This window comes from Pongo pygmaeus, chromosome 2, assembly GCF_028885625.2.
Source record: "Pongo pygmaeus isolate AG05252 chromosome 2, NHGRI_mPonPyg2-v2.0_pri, whole genome shotgun sequence".
In the NCBI taxonomy this organism is placed as follows: Eukaryota; Metazoa; Chordata; class Mammalia; order Primates; family Hominidae; genus Pongo; species Pongo pygmaeus.
In genome coordinates, this window is record NC_085930.1 from 95,195,869 (window position 1) to 95,213,186 (window position 17,318).

At 45.5% G+C, this 17,318-nt stretch overlaps 2 protein-coding genes across 3 annotated transcripts; both read right to left on the reverse strand.

The window, feature by feature from the left end:
- Window positions 1–2,143: 2,143 nt before the first annotated feature.
- On the reverse strand, window positions 2,144–4,733 carry HTD2 (hydroxyacyl-thioester dehydratase type 2). The gene has a single exon (XM_054479631.2). The coding sequence runs from the start codon at window positions 4,731–4,733 to the stop codon at window positions 4,227–4,229; it is 507 nt and encodes a 168-aa protein (XP_054335606.1). The 3' UTR covers window positions 2,144–4,226.
- Window positions 2,144–16,032, reverse strand: RPP14 (ribonuclease P/MRP subunit p14). 2 transcript variants are annotated; one of them, XM_054479633.2, is made up of 6 exons: window positions 15,848–16,032; window positions 11,882–11,979; window positions 11,702–11,786; window positions 5,757–5,833; window positions 5,355–5,433; window positions 2,144–4,907 (listed from the first exon to the last, which is right to left on the reverse strand). In XM_054479633.2, exons 2-6 carry the CDS (start codon window positions 11,956–11,958, stop codon window positions 4,851–4,853), a joined length of 375 nt encoding a protein of 124 aa, XP_054335608.1. In that variant the 5' UTR covers window positions 11,959–11,979; window positions 15,848–16,032; the 3' UTR covers window positions 2,144–4,850. The 2 variants fall into 2 exon arrangements, with proteins under 2 accessions (XP_054335608.1, XP_054335607.1); XM_054479632.2 differs by having other exon boundaries at window positions 15,614–16,017.
- Window positions 16,033–17,318: the final 1,286 nt, after the last annotated feature.

A 17,318-nucleotide genomic window follows, 5' to 3' on the forward strand; every position in this document is an offset into this window, starting at 1 on the left:
ACTTTTAAGGTCTGAAACATGCTGGACATGGTGGCTCACACCTGTAATCCCAGCACTTTGGGAGGCTGAGGAAGCCGGATCACCTGAGGTCAGCAGTTCAAGACCAGCCAGGCCAACATGGTGAAACCCCATCTCCACTAAAAATACAAAATTTAGTTGGGCATGGTGGCGCATGCCTGTAATCCCAGCTACTTGGAAGGCTGAGGCAAGAGAATCACTTGAACCCAGGAGGCGGAGGCTGCAGTGAGCCGAGATGGCGCCATTGCAATCCAGCCTGGGCAATAAGACTCTGTCTCAAACAGCAACAAAAAAGGTCTAAAACATTTACCATCTATTCTTTTGAGGGCTGCCACCTGTGGGGCTTCATTTACGTAAGAAGACCACCTTTGCTAGCCAGGCTTCCTCTTCTCCATCTCCCCGAACCTGTTATGCCACTGATCAGAGCCCACACTCTTTCTGTAACCTTAAGGTGGTATTTAAGCTTCTAAACCCTATTGGGTGGGGGTTTGGAGGGTAATCACTCTGGGGCTCTCCCCTTCATTCAAGCTAATATATTGGTATGCCTTTTCTCCAATTAATTTGCCTTTTCTCAGTTGATTTTTCAGTGAACCTTCAGAGGGCAAAGGGGAAGTTTCCCCTTGGTCCCTACAGGAACCTAAGACCCACAGAGTGAAGGAAAAAGGAAAGGCTTTGGAGCCAGGCAGGCCCAGGTTTGAATCCCAGCTGTACTGCTTATTCGCTGAACAACCTTGGGCAAGTCAGTTATCCTACTTAAAAACAGGATGTTAACTTCACACAGTTGTTTCAAGGATTAGCGTTAATGTAGTAAATCAACTCATCAGGCATTGAAAAAATGGTGGCTATCAGTATCAATGATCACATCCCAATCCAGTTATGGACCTAACTTTAAGACTGCTGCTAAATCCCAGGGAATGAGTTCTGCAGGAGCAAGCAGTCTTGGCCTCAAGTCCATATATTTGTGCCTCATGTTCCCCATTTTGTTTTGCCATTTGAACACATTTTCAGCATGTCTAGTGATTCACCTATGTCTTCTTCAGGTGGATCTCAGCCTGCACATGCTGCACATTCTGAAACTCACGAGAACAGCACCCCTGCTCCTCACACTGATTTTGGTCTTGTCTTCCACCTTCGAAAACTAGAGTATGTATAATACAGTATTAGTTTTAAAGTACTAACTTTATACACAGCACTGCCCTCTAGCGACTAGAATAATCCGTTTTTTTTTTTTTGTTTTTTGAGACGGAGTCTCGCCCTGTTGCCCAGGGTGCAGGGGCATGATCTCAGCTCAATGCAACCTCCGCTTCCCAGTTCAAGCCAATTCTCCTGCCTCAGCCTCCGAGTAGCTGGGATTACAGGTGCGCACCACCACACCCAGCTAATTTTTTCGTATTCTTAGTAGAGATGGGGTTTCATCATGATGGCCAGGATGGTCTCAATCTCTTGACCTTGACCTCATGATCCGCCTGCCTTGGCCTCCCAAAGTGCTGAGATTACAGGCATGAGCCACCACGCCTGGCCTAGAATAATTCTTTCTAGTTGTCTGTTCACCTGCTCTCTGGGTAAAAATTAAAAATTCTGTCATAGATTGTCTTGAATGTGTTGGCTGACATTAGAGAAATGGAAATCATAACTACAATGAGATACCACCTCATGCCCAATAGTAATTTGAACAACAATTTGACAATTCTTTATAATATCAAAGTTACATGATCCAGCAATTCCACTCCTAGAATTTAAAACCTGTCGGCCAGGCGTGGTGGCTCATGCCTGTAATCCCAGCACTTTGGGAGGCTGAGGTGGGCAGATCACGAGGTCAGGAGATCAAAACCCCGCCTCTACTAAAAATACAAAAAATTAGCCGGGCGTGGTTGCAGGCGCCTGTAGTCCCAGCTACTCAGGAGGCTGAGGCAGGAGAATGGCCTGAACCCAGGAGGAGGAGCTTGCAGTGAGCTGAGATCGCGCCATAGCACTCCAGCCTGGGCAACAGAGCAAGACTCCGTCTCAAAAAAGAAAAAAAAAAAAAAAGAATTTAAAACCTGTGCACATAAAAACCTCTTCTATAATGTTCATAACATTATTTTTAACAGCCCAAAAGCGAAAATAATCCAAATATCAACTGATGGATGGGTAAATACAATGGTATATTATTCAGCCATAAAATAAAATGATGTACTGATACATGCTGTTAACATGGATGAACCCTGAAAACACACTATATCAAAGGAGCCAGTTCCAAAGGACCATATATTGTATGAACTTACATGAAATGTCCAGAACAGAGAAATCCATAGAGACAGAAAGTAGACTGGTGATTCCTGAGGACTGGAAAGAAATGGATTGACTGCTAATGGGAGGTTCTTTTGGGGGTGATGAAAAATGCTATAAAAAATTGATTTGGTGATGGTTGTACAACTTTGTGGATATTCTGAAAACCACTGAACTGTACACTTTTAAAACGTGAATTTTATGGTATGTGAATTATATCTCAATGTTATTAAAAAATGGGAAACAAAAAAAAAATGGGAAACAAAAGTGTTGGCTGTGTTGGGATGGCCATTTAGTACTAACATGTTAGGCACATCTCCCCTTCAATGACCCCAGCCCCCAAAGTCTTAAGAATTTGGCCTCCATAGTCTTCTTAATATTTATTTCTTACAAGTTTTTTTTTGTTTTTTTGTTTTGTTTTTTACTATAAGCATGTATTACTCATATAATGGGAGGTAAATCCAAATTTTCAAGGAATAATCTGAACTTTTAAAACAGAAACTGTACTTAAGAACACTAATAGAGGTTGGCCGACACCCTGAAAGACTGGTCTGTTACGTTTAACTGTGGGCCAGTCAGCTTCAAACTCAGGAAAACCTCTCACCTCAGTTGCAGGGGAAACGGGCAACAATAATAGTAGCTACTGCTGACAGGCTGGGCCCTGTGCTTAACTCCATCTATCATCTCCACCAACTATCCCACGTGGCATGTGCTACCACTATTTTACAGATCAGACCGTTTACATAACTGAGACCAAGGATGCACATACGCCCCTCCCCTGAAATGCAAGTCTCACTGAAGGTAGACCAAGATGCCACCTTGGTGTAAATAACAAATTACAATAAACTCTGACTCAGATACTGAAGAACAGGGTCTAAAAATATTCATTGATAAAAGGCAGGTGTTCAAAGATGACCCAACTTCTATTTTCGCCTTCAATAATTGTTACACAGTTAAAATACAGTGAGAAGCTGCTTCCACACGGCTATAGGTAGGGCTCTGTTATCCAAATGCAAATCTATCTAGGTCTGAATTTCTAAAAGTAGAATCTTTTTTTTTTTTTGAGGTGGAGTTTTGCTCTGTCGCCCAGACTGAAGTGCAGTGGTGTGATTTCGGTTCACTGCAACCTCCCAGGTTCAAGTGATTCTCTTGCCTCAGCTTCCCAAGTAGCTGGAATTACAGGTGCCCGCCACCATGCCCGGTTAGTTTTTGTATTTTTAGTAGAGATGGGGTTTCACATGTTGGCCAAGCTGGTCTTGAACTCCTGACCTCAAGTGATTCGCCTGCTTCAGCCTCCCAAAATGCTGGGATTACAGGCGTGAGCTGCCATGCCTGATTTAAAAGTAGAGTCTTTAGATAAATAAACTTCCCAATACTTTTTTCTTTTTTGAGACAGGGTCTCGCTCTGTCACCCAGGCTACAGTGCAGTGGTGCGATCTCAGCTTCTCACCATAACCTCCAGCTCTGGGGCCCAAGCAATTCTCCCACCTCAGCCTCCCGAGCAACTGGGACTACAGGGCCAAGTCACCAAGCACAGCTAGCTGCATTTTTTTTTTTTTTTGGTAGAGATGGGGTTTCACCATGTTGGCCAGGCTGGTCTTGGACTCCTGACCTCAAGTGATTCACCTGCCGCAGCCTCCCAAAGTGTCAGGATTACAGGCATGAGCCACCGGGTCCAGCCTACTTCTTGAATTAAAAAACAAAAAACAAACGAACAAAAAACCCAGGCAGATAATGAAATCCTGCATACACTCAAGTCTGCATGAAGCATAAGGCCAAACTGGAAAGTGGGCATTTGAACAACCCTCTTCCTGCTCCCTTCCCCTAACTAAGATGGGCTTCTGGGCCTATCAACCATTCTTTGGTGAAGAGCAGCAATTCCCCAGAGGCTCTTTAACAACAGCATTGGTGTTTAAGGCTGCATCTTTAAAACATGTATTTCAGGATTTGGGAGCTTCTGGAACCATAACTTTAACCCAGCCTTCCATAACAGTCTTTTTACTTTCTATTACAGAACATGACACTGCAATAATAGCAATGAACCGCTTCAGCTTTTTCACTTCTGCAGAAGCTAAAACAACTTCTCCAATATACAAAGGGGCTGGAAAGCTAATTTCCTGGGAAAGAAATACACAGCCTGGCCCTGGCATTTTAGTTCCCAGGAGAGCTGAGATAAGTCCGTTGATCAAAACTCCATGTACAATTGTATTTCCAAACTTGGTGTGTTTTGCAAAGTCTTCATTCAAATGCAAAGGATTGACATCCCCTGTTAATTCTGAGAAGGTAGCCACATCCGTCTGTGTGAAGGCCCTCCTAAGTTCAGCGCGGTCTCCAACTTTGATGTGCATATGCTGAAAGTGCTGCAGGGTCAGCACTGGCAGGTTCAGGCAGACTGTCCTCCGAAGCCCACCCCACCAAAGATGATGGCTGGAAATTAATGGGAACATCTTCAGCACCCTCAAATTTCATCAAGAGCTTTTAGCCTGCTTCAGTCTTCAAACATGCAGGCACCAAAAAATAAATCTGAGAGTGGACGAATGTTTCCAAAATGGAAGACTATTCATTCAATCCAATACTAGTTCCCTACTATTACCAGATAACGCAAGGAGAAATGGAGAAACCTACAAGAGAAAGAAAAAGGTTAAGGCATCGGGAGAAACCACACTGAAGCACAGGGCAATGGGGAAACATGCCCAGTTTTATAGGATAAACAAAGCTGATGCAGGAGCATTTTACAGAGCATCCCGAGAGGAAGCCTTTGATAACAAGTGGTCATATCTCAAAAAGAGCATACCAACATATAACACACAAGGCATTAAGCGTTAAATAAAAAAAAGTAAGCCTTAACCACAGGGTTGCAAGTTTTATCCCAAAACATCTCCCACAGAATTTAAAATCTAAGTGCTCTGTCTCACATTTTTGGAAACAATCAAGTCCTTTATTTTCCTCTACTTAGATCATTTTAACCATATTACATTTATGCAAGCACAAAAATGAGTTGTGTATGTTAAGAAGCAGTTGACCCATCATTCAGTCTTGTTTGGAATATGTGAGGGAATAGTCTTTACCTGAATCACCCGGAAAGCACATTTTTTGCCTTTATAGGATCCTAACAGGGTCAAAGAGCTCCACAATTTGACAAGACCACTGCAGAAAGATCAAGAAAATACACAGTGTGTCATAGGCAGAGAACAAAATGAACCTCAACTAAGGTTTCTAAAATATTCACTTCTGACTTTGCAACTATAACCATCAATGGGAAAACTACAGCTGCAACCAAATTGTAAGTTTTGCCCTCTCTAGAGTACAAGTTTCTGGTGGATGAATGTTCATATTCATCCCAGTTTAAATTCCCAAAAGCTGCTCAGAGTTCACAACAAAAAAATTATTCTCATTCTCAGAAGAGAGCATTTTTGCTCCATCGGTCTCTCTGCCCTGTTATACTAGAAATTTCCCACTCTCTGTCATACCTGCTACATATTCTCAAGATAGCTGACAAGGTCTTCTCTTCATAGGTTAGGATGTCCAAAGGTAAGGCGGCATCAACCTGCATATGGAATAATGCTATTAGCAGGCTATTCTCACCATTATTCTTGAATGCTTGTCAACTTTTGACAACAAATGAGTTTTGAGCTTTTCTCCTCCACAAAAGCAGTATTTTATTTAATGGTGCTGGCGCTTTAGTTGCCTACTTACAGCTCCCCCTGCCTAAAATGTTCTGCCTACACCTCTTCTTTTGGGTGATGTCCCTCATCCTTTGAGCCTTCATTTAAATTGTTCCTTGACTGATCTTCAAGATGAGACAAAGTCAGCTTGCTATGTTCTTTCTTGTACAGGACACCATACTTTCTCTTTCATAATTCCCTTTATTCTTGTCACTAATTGTCTAACATGTTTTCCTACTACAAGAACCAAGACATTAGTCCATGTGGCAGAGGCCATGTCTGTTTGTTTGCAGCTATATGAACCCCAGGAACGAGGTTTTCTACCTGACACACAGGGATATTTTTTAAAAAAATTTTGTATTTAAAAAAATTATAGACTCACAAGAGATCATAAAGAAATGTACAGGGATTGGCCGGGCACAGTGGCTCACGCCTGTAATCCCAGCACTTTGGGAAGCCAAGGAGGGCGGATCACCTGAGGTCGGGAGTTTGAGACCAGCCTGATCAACACGGAGAAACCCCATTTTTACTAAAAATACAAAATTAGCCGGGTGTGGTGGTGCATGCCTGTAATCCCAGCTACTTGCAAGGCTGAGGCAGGAGAATCGCTTGAACCTGGGAGGCGCAGGGTGCGGTGAGCCAAGATCGTGGCATTGCACTCCAGCCTGGGCAAGAAGAGCGAAACTCTGTTTCAAAAATAAATAAATAAATAAAAAAGAAATGTACAGGGAGGTTCCATGCACTCTTCATCCAGCCTCCCACAATGTCAATGTCTTGCATAACTACAGTACAGTAGCAAAACTAGAAAACTGGTATTGGTACCATCCAGAGGTTATTCAGATTTTACCAATTGTATGTCTACTCATATTTATACCTGTGTGTGGCTCTATGTAATTTTCCCACATAGGTAGCTTCATATAACTACCACCACAATCAATGATAAAGAACTGTACCATCATAAGACTCCCTTATTCTACCCTTTACAGCCACACCCACCCCTCCTCCCCTACTCCTCACCCCAGCAACCACTAACCTTTCTCCAGATTATATATAGTATTTCAAGAGGTCTTCTATAAATGGAAACACCCAGTATGTCATGTTTTGGGATTGGCTTTTTTTTGCTCAGCATAATTCTCTGGAGATTCATCCATATTGTGTCTAATAGGTCATTCCTTTTCATTGTCAAGTATATTCCATATTAGGAATGTACCATAGTTTATTCACCCATTGAAGGATATATAGGGTATTTTCAGTTTCATTGTCACTAAAAATAAAGCTGCTATGAATATTCATGTACAGGCTTTTGTACGAACTTAAGTTTTCAGTCTTCTGGAACAGATGCCCAGGAGTGCTAATGCTGGGTTCTATGGCAGATGCACGTTTAGTTTGTTAAAGATACTGCTGGCCGGGCGTGGTGGTTCACACCTGTAATCACACACTTTGGGAGGCCGAGGCAGGTGGATCACAAGGTCAAGAAATCAAGACCATCCTGGTCAACATGGTGAAACCCCGTCTCCACTAAAAATACAAAAAAATTAGCTGGGTGTGGTGGTGTGCGCCTGTAGTCCTAGCTACTTGGGAGGCTGAGGCAGGAGAATCGCCTGAACCCGGGAGGCTGAGGTTGCAGTGAGCCAAGATTGCGCCACTGCACTCCAGCCTGGTGACAGAGCAGATCTCAAAAAAAAAAAAAAAAAAAAGATACTGCCAAACTATGTTCCAGAGTGGCTGCACCATTTTACATACTCACTGTAGTGTATGAGTGATCCAGTTTCTTCGCATTCTTGCTAGCGCTTAGTGTTGTCATTTTTTATTTCAGTCATTCTGCTAGGTACACAGTGGTATCTCGTGTCATTAATGTGCATTTCCCTAATGGCTGATGTTAAACATCTTTCCATGTGCTTCTTTGCCAACCATACATTCTCTTTAGTAAAATGTCTGTTAATGTTTTTACCCATTTTCTAATTGAATTGTTTGGCTGAGTTTTGATACTTCTTTTTTATTATTACTATTATTTTTTTGAGACAGAGTCTCGCTCTGTCACCCTGGCTGGAGTGCAGTGGCGTGATCTCGGCTCACTGCAACCTCCGCCTCCCAGGTTCAAGTGGTTCCCCTGCCTTAACCTCCCGAGTAGCTGGGGTTACAGGCATGTGCCACCATGCCCGGCTAGTTTTTATAGTTTTAGCAGAGACAGGGTTTTGCCATGTTGGCCAGGATGGTCTCGAACTCCTGACCTCAGGCAATCAACCCACCTCGGCCTCCCAAAGTGCTGGGATTACAGGCATGAACCACCACGCCCCATGTGTTATTATTTTTGAGACGGTCTTGTTCTGTTGACCAGGCTGCAGTGCAGTGGTGCAATTATAGTTCACCACAGCCAGCCTCAAACTCCTGGCCTCAAGCAATCTTCCTGCCCTGGCTTCCCAAAGGGTTGGGATTACGGGCGTGAGCCACTGCACCAGGCCAAATGTCATTTATATGTTCTAGACACTATAGTCCTTTGTTGGATACGTGGTTTACAAATATTTTCCCCCAGTGTGTAATTCATCTTTTCATCCTTTCCCACCCCTAACCCCAGCCATGGTGGTGTGATTACCACTCATTGCAACCTTGAGCTCTTGGGCTCAAGCAATCCTCCCACCTCAGCCTCCTGACTAGTTGGGACTATCAGTGCACACCACCACGCCCAGCTCAATTTTTCAAATTGTTTTGTAGAGATGGGGTTTCACCAGATACCCAGGCTGGTCTGGAACTCCTGGGCTCAAGTGATCCACCCGCTTGGCCTCTCAAAGTGGTGGGATTACAGCTGTGAGCCACTGCACCTGGCCCTTTCATCCTCTTAAGAGTCTTTTGCAGAGTAAAAGTTTTAAATTTTGATGAGGTACTTAGCATATTTTGATTTGACAGACTATATAAATCACAAAATAATTTCCTGAGCATCCTGTCTTCTCTCAACTTCTGAAACTCTACTTCTCTACTTCCGTTCTCAAAGTTGCTTAAAATGCTGGTCTATGACAAAATAATGAGTTGAATCAGAATATAAACCAATAGTATCATTAATCACCATGTTTAGTTCAGTTCATCTTTTTTTCATGAGGAGCCTTTTTTTTTGAGACGGAGTCTCGCTCTGTCACCCAGGCTGGAGTGCAGTCGCACAATCTCAGCTCACTGCAAGCTCCACCTCCCGGGTTCATGCCATTCCCCTGCCTCAGCCTCCCGAGTAGCTGGGACTACAGGTGCCCGCCACTGCGCCCAGCTAATTTTTTGTGTTTTTAGTAGAGACGGGGTTTCACCGTGTTAGCCAGGATGGTCTCGATCTCCTGACCTTGGGATCTGCTCGCCTCGGCCTCCCAAAGTGCTGGGATTACAGGCGTGAGCTACCGCGCCCAGCCCTTTTTTTTTTTTTTGAGACGAAGTCTTGCTCTGTTACCCAGGCTGGAATGCAGTGGCGTGATCTCTGCTCACTGCAACCTCTGCCTCCCAGGTTCAAGCAATTCTCCTGCCTCAGCCTTCCAAGTAGCTGGGACTACAGGCGTGCGCCACCACGCCCAGCTAATTTTTGTATTTTCAGTAGAGAAAGGGTTTCACCATGTTGGCCAAGCTAGTCTCAAACTCCTGACCGTAAGTGATCTGCTCGTCTCAGCCTCCCGAAGAGCTGGGATTACAGGAGTGAGCCACTGCGCCTGGCCCATAAGGAGACTTTCTCATTAAAAGTGGTTCTGCTGCAAATTCCTTATCTCTTCAAGATGGTCAAAGAGTTTGCAGGTTGCCAGTCTAGGCCACACTTTGAGTAGCACTGTGCTACAACAAACATTTGTCTAATGTGTTCCTTGTCAAACAGAAGGCATATTAGAATAAACCCAACAAAATTCATCACTTCTGAAAGTTTACTTCTGCAATTTCAAAGACAGTTTTAAAATAATCTCGAGGGGAATACAAAAATTAGCTGGGCATGGTGGCAGGCACCTGTAATCCCAGCTACTCGGGAGGCTGAGGCAGGAGAATCACTTGAATCCGGGAGGGGCAGGGGGGGCGGAGGCTGTGCCACTGCACTCCAGCCTGGGTGACAGAGTGAGACTCTGTCTCAAAAAATAAATAAATAAAAATAAAATAAAATAATCTCTAGGGGAACCCTCATACACTACTGGGAGGAATGTAAATGTACAACCACTGTGGAGAGCAGTATGGAGGTTTCCCAAAAAACTAAAAATAGGTCAGGTGCAGTGGCTCATGTCTGTAATCCCAGTGCTTTGGGAAGCCAAAGCAGGAGGACTGCTTGAGTCCAGGAGCCTGGGCAACAAAGTGAGACTTCGTCTCTACAAGTAAAAAAAATCGGCGTGGTGGCACACGCCTGTGGTCCCAGCTACTTGGGATACTGAGGTGGGAGAATCACTTGAGCTTGGGCGGTTGAGGCTGTAGTGAGCCATGACCATGCCACTGCACTCCACCCTGGGCATCATGGCAAGACTTCATCTCAAAAACAAAAAACAAAAGAAACTAAACTAAAAATAGAATACCATTTAATCCAGCAAGTCTACTACTGAGCATAAATCCAAGAGAAAGGAAATCAATTCAAAAGACATGTGCAGCTGGGCGTAGTGGCTCATGCTGTCATCCCAGCACTTTGGGAGGCCAAGGCGGGAAAAAAAAAAAAAAAGACATATGCACTCTCATATTTATTGCAGTACTATTCCCAATAGCCAAAATATAGAACTTAAGTGCCCATCAATGGATTAAAAAAAAAAAAAGTGGTATACATTACAATGGAATATTATTCAGCCATAAAAAAGAATGAAATTCTGTCATTTGCAGCACCATGAATAGAACTGAAGGCCATTTTGTTAAGTGAAGCCAGCCAGGCACAGAAAGACAACTGTTGCATGTTCTCACTCATATGTGAGAGCTAAAAAAGCAGATCTCGCCAGGCACCGTGGCTCACGCCTGTAATCCCAGCACTCTGGGAGCCCAAGGCGCGTGGATCACCTGAGGTCAGGAGTTCAAGACCAGCCTGGCCAACATGATGAAACCCTGTCTCTAGTAAAAACACAAAAATTAGCTGGGCATGGTAGCATGTGCCTGTAATCTCAGCTACCAGGGGGGCTAAGGCAGGAGATCCCTTAAATCTGGGAGGCAGAGGCTGCAGTGAGCCGAAAATGTGCCATTGCACTCCAGCCTGGGCAATAAAGCAAGACTCCATCTCAAAAATAAAGTAGATTTCATGAGGATAGAAAGTAGATTGGTGATTACCAGAGGATGGGAAGGATAGGAGGGTAGAGAGGATGAAGGGGGAAAAAATGGAATACAAATGTGTTTATTACAATAAATGAATAAAAATTTTAAAATACAGAGTTGTATAATTTAAATTTTTTTATGTTTGAAAAGCATTCTTTCTGGATTTTTTTTTTTTTTTTTTTTTGAGACAGAGTCTCGCTCTGTTGCCAGGCTGGAGTGCAGTGGCGCCATCTCGGCTCACTGCAACCTCTGCCTCCCGGGTTCAAGCAATTATCCTGCCTCAGCCTCCAGAGTAGCTGGGATTATAGGTGCCTGCCACCACACCCGGTTTATTTTTGCATTTTTAGTAGAGATGGGGTTTCACCATGTTGGCCAGGATGGTCTCGATCTCTTGACCTCATGATCTGCCCACCTCGGCCTCCAAAGTGCTGGGATTACAGGCGTGAGCCACCGCGCCCGGCCTCTTTCTGTATTTCTTACAAAGATCTTTGGAATGTTCAATCTACCAAGTGATTCCATACCTCCCCAAACAGGTCCTTCACAGCAGAAATAAGCAGCTGTTTGAACTGTGCAGCATTCAGTCCAACTCCACAATCTTGAAATTCTCTAAAAAAAGTGGAAAAAAAACATATTAAATTTCATTCTATTCAGATTCATGTTAGAAAAGTAATCTAAAATAGAACTTAGGAAACTAAACTTACAGGCAGACTTTCATGTAGTGGTACTCGGAAGGGTTTTTGTAAACTACTCTTTCATATGTGGCAGCAGGGGCAGGCATCTTTTCCAGTGCTGATCACACCTACAAGTAAGTCGAGAGGGCTAGAAATGACCAATGCACATGCTATTTTTCACAATTTTGATGAGAATTTGGCCTATTTGTTTTTGTTTGTTTGTTTTAAGGCAGGGTCTCACCCTGTCACCTAGGCTGAAGTGCAGTGGTGCAATCAGAGTTCACTGCAGCCTCCACCTCAGGCTCTCCAGGCTCAGGTGATCCTCCTGCCTCAGACTCCTGAGTAGCTGGGAGTATAGGCACGTGCCACCACATCCAGCAAATTTTTGTATTTTTTGTAGAGACAGGGTTTCACCATGTTGCCCAGGCTGGTTTCAAACTCCTGGGCTCAAGCTATTTGCCCATCTCAGCCTCCCAAAGTGCTGGGATTACAAGTGTGAGCCACCAGGCCCTGCCTTCCTGTTATTTATTTTTTTTGGAGAAGGAGTCTTGCTCTGTCGCCCAGGCTGGAGTGCAGTGGTGCAATCTTGGCTCACTGCAACCTCCGCCTCCCGGATTCAAGCAATTCTCCCGCCTCAGCCTCCTGAGTAGCTGGGATTATAGGCATGTGCTACCACGCCCGGCTAACTTTTTTGTATTTTTAGTAGACACAGGGTTTCACCATATTGGTCAGGCTGGTCTCGAACTCCTGACCTTGTGATACGCCCGCCTCGGCCTCCCAAAGTGCCGGTATTACAGGCGTGAGCCACCGTGCCCAGCCTCCTGTTTGGTTTTTAAGACTTCTGAGCACAGTAACTCATCTAATTCTGATCAAACTAAGGTTACCCCTACGAATACAAAATAAGTTTCTATATTCTGTATATGCCAAATCACTGTACTCTTACTTAAAACATAACAACATAATTTTGGCTAACAATTTTCCTTATGAGCACACAGCTCTTTGCTAAACATTTCACATCCCTTAGCTTGTCTTCAAAATGCTCCTGAGGTAAGAGATATTATTATTCCCATTTTCGAGAAGATGACACAGAGGTTTAGTAAACGTAGGTAACATCTGTCCAAGGGTGCCCAGAGATTCCAACCACTCTGAGCCCGCTCAAGACCAGTTATGATGCCTCTTTATCCAAAGAAAAAGAAAAGGCATAAAGGAGTAAAATCTAAGATTTGAAGGTCCTCTTCTTGTTTACTCTCAGTCAACACAGAACACAAAGAGAAGAATGGGGGATGGTCGTTCTGCCATCTCCTCCCATCCCGGGTCTGCCTGCTCTCAGTCCCAAAGCTAGGTCTGTGCAAGACTATCTGTGAACGACTGAGCTTAAACAGCACAGGGGTTGAGAAGAGGGATTCCTGGAAGGGGCACTCCATGCAGCTTCTAAAAGGACTGAACTTTTAAGAACGTAGAACATGCTCATCTCTCTGTAGACAGTTCCTTTCTTTGGCTCCATGCCAACCTTGCTCTCCCTCTGGATAGGTCCTATTCATCCTTCAATTTTCAGTTTAAATACCACCTCTTCATGAAGGTCTTCTCTGACACCCTGCTCTAAGTTAAGCCCCCATGTTATGCAATCTCTTAACATTGTCTATTTGTTTACCCACTACAGGGACCAGGAAGCTGAGGCCCAATCAAGGAAAGGGACTTATCCAAGGTCACAGAGCTATGGACCAGCATTTCAAAACCACTCTGGGTTAGACCCAGTTCTAACCACTCCCAGATGATGACCTCTGGAGAAAAGAAGTCAGGGTCAAGGAGCTACATCTACCAATCCATTCAACAAACATTAATACTTTGGGGCCTGGCGTGGTGCTCATGCCTGTAATCTCAACAGTTTGGGAGGCCAGGAGTTTGAGACCAGCCTGGGAAACAGTGAGACCCTGTCACTAAAAAAAAAAAACTTAAATTAGCCAGGCATGGTAGTGTGTGCCTGTAGTCCCAGCTACTCCAGGTGCTGAGGTGGGAGGATAGCTTGAGTCTGGGAGGTTAAGGATACAGCGCACTGTGATTGTACCACTGCACTCCAGCCTGGGTGACAGAGCATGACCCTGTCTCCAAAACAAACAAACAAAAAATACTGTAATACTATGACACAAAGTAGGTATTCAAATGAGGGAAAAGTGATAGTGGTAGGCCTATATATTCAAAAGAATCCTTGGTTTCAGGACAGCGGCAACAGTTACCTGATGCTTCTTTCCCAGTCACTAGAGTCTCCCCTAACTAGAAGGGCAGGGAGAACAAGAAACCTCATCTGTTTCTTTCATTGCTTGGCACATATATGTTTTTTAGTGTTACTGCCTTGATGGAGCTGGCTGCCTAAAGTAGGGGAGTGAAATTAGGCCCAGGGCTTAGATGCCAGTAAAACGAAGACTTACACAACATTCACGAGATGGACAGCGGTGATGGCTGCACAGCGTTGTGAATGTACTCAATGCCACTTACGATAAATTTTATGTCACGTATTTTTTGCAATTAAAAAAAAAAAAAAAAAAAAGACTTACAAATGACAGCACTGCCCTCTGCAGGCTGTTCTGAGATTAAAGGAGAGGATGCCTGGGAAATTATTTTGTACAGACTGGTATTAAATATGTTCACCAGGCTCTCCACAGATGTGGGCTCACTAAGTCACTGTCATCGGCATCTTTAAAGTCAGTCTTGTTGTTTGTTTTGAGATAGAGTCTCACTCTGTCGCCCAGGCTGGAGTGCTTCGGGTCGAAGCAATTCTCGTTCCTTAGCCTCCTAAGTAGCTGGGATTACAGGCGTACGTCATAACGCCCGGCTAACTTTTGTATTTTTAGTACAAATGGGGTTTCGCCATGTTGGCCCAGGCTGGTCTCGAACTCCTGGCGTCAAGTGATCCGCCGACCTCGGCCCCCTCAAAGTGCTGGGATTACAGGCATGAGCCACCGCGCCTGGCCTAAAGTCAAGTCTTTTTTAGTGGCGGCGCAGGGATGCTCCTAATCTGACCTATTAGTAATAAATCTTTGATTCCCCCTACTCCCCCGCTTCTCCATCCCCACGGCGGCCAGAGAGTCTATTAACACCTACTCAAGCTACATCATTCCTCTGCTCAAAATCTTGCTGTGGTTCCCGTTTTATCCAGAGTAAGGCCAAAGTCCTTAGAGCAGCCTGCAAGGCTCTGCCTCATCTGCAGGGTTGCTCCCTCTACACCTCTGACTTCATGTCCTGCCATTCTCCCTCCGCTCAATCCCCACCACCACACAGGCCCAGCCTAGCTCTTTCTCACGCGCCAGTCTCGCTCCCACCCCTGGGCCTCGGCTCTAGCTTTTCCCCATGCTGGGAAAGACGTTCCTCCAGGCAGCCACCGGGCTCACACCCTTGCCTCCTTCCTGGCTTAGCTCAAATCTCAATCGGTTTGGCCCAGTGCCCTTCTCGGCTAACACCGCACCCCACCCCCATGCCCCGTCCCTGCTTTTTTCTTCGTAGCATTTGCCTTTTTCTATGACAATTATGTAACCCGTTTATCTTTATCTGTACTTCCCCTCCCCATCCCAACAAAAGTTCACTCCAAGAATCTTGCTATCTTGTTCACTGCTGTTTCCCAAGGCCCTAAAACACTGGGTCGTGCACAGCGGGCGTGCAACGTACAGTTTTTGGACTAAATCAATCACTTTAAAAAGCTCAATTTCCCTACTGTTGAGCACTTGGGTGGCTTTCAATATTTTTCAACAACCACTATTTAGCGTTCACCTCGCGCCGGGCGCATGGAGCGCGCTCAGCAGACGGTTCCGAAGTCTCGCCCGGGCCTCTCGGCCGCGTTCTGCAGCCGAGACCCTACGCGGCGCCGTACGGAAGCCATCAGCGCCCAGGGCCGGAGAGGACAAGCTGCCCAAGGCGCACCGCCCGCCCCGCGCATGCGCCCGGGGCGCGGCCAACTGAGACGGCTTCCGAACAACCGCCGCTCTTTGGAGGGCTTCCACCTACCCACTCTTCGTCGGACTAGCCTGTCGCCTGCCCAGACTCCTATTCGCTGCAAGGACCCGCCAAGGCTTGGGGCTCCCCGGCAGCAGCCAGAGCTGGGCCCGAGAAACTCCTGGTGTCTTTACGTTTGGCTTCTCCTCGTCCCGCCCCACGAAGCGTGACGCCCAGGCGGATATGACGTCAACGCGCGGCGTCTTCCTAAGGACCCAGGCGCGAATCCTGATCCGGAGCTGAGAGCGGCCGAGCTCAGCGCCGTCTGGTGTCCACTCCGGGAAAGCCGTGTGTGCAATTTGCTTGGGGTGCGATTTAGGGCGTGTTTATTCCGCCCTGGACGGTGCTTCATAGTTATCCATTTCTTCATGCATTCATTCATTCATTCATTCAACAATTTCTTTGTTGTTTTTTTGAGACAGTTTCACTCTGTCGCCCAGGCTGAAATGCATTGGCGCGATCTGGCTCACTGCTACCTCTGCCTCCAGGGCTCAAGCGATTCTCCCACCTCAGCCTCCTGAGTAGCTAGGACTACAGGTATGCTCCACCATGGCTGGCTAATTTTTGTATTTTTAGTACAGACAGGGTTTCACCATGTTGGCCAGGCTGGTCTCGAACTCCTGGCCTCAAGTGATCTGCCTACCTTGGCCTCCCAAAGTGCTGGGATTACAGATGTGAGCAACTGCGCCCGAGTCATTCTACACATTTTTTAAATTATATTATAATTTATTTATTGAGATGGAGTCTCGCTCTGTCACCCAGGCTGGAGTGCAGTGATGCGATCTCGGCTCACTGCAACCTCTGCCTCCCTTCAAGTGATTCTTCTGCCTCAGCCTCCCAAGTAGCTGGGACTACAGGCATGCACCACCATGCCCAGCTAATTTTTGTATTTTTAGTAGAGACAAGGTTTCACCATGTTGGCCATGATGGTCTCGATCTCTTGACCTCGTGATCTGCCCACCTCAGCCTCCCAAAGTGTTGGGATTACAGGCGTGAGCCACCGCGCCTGGCCTAATTTTTGTATTTTTAGTAGAGACGGGGTTTCGCCATGTTGGACAAGTAGGTCTCAAACTCCTGACTTCAGGCAATCCACCCACCTCGCCTCCCAAAGTGCTGGGATTACAGACGTGAGCCACCGCGCCCAGCCTACAAATTTATATCTAGCATCTCCTCTCCTCAAGATCTATGTCAAGCACTCCCCAAAGATAGGACCCACTCTCAGTGTCCCTTGTGACTCCCAGCACATAGTAGGTGTTCTATCTAGGCCGTCCTGAAAAGACCCACAAAGTAAAGACTTACTTTGTGCTAGGCACTGTGCAAAATATTTTACATATGTTATCTCATGGAACCCTCACACAATGCTGAGATGGCTATTACTATGATCATTGCCATTTTAGAGGTAGAAACTGAGGCACAGGCCAGCCGCAGTGGCTCATGCCTGTAATTCCAGCACTTTGGGAGGCCGAGGAGGGCAGATCACTTG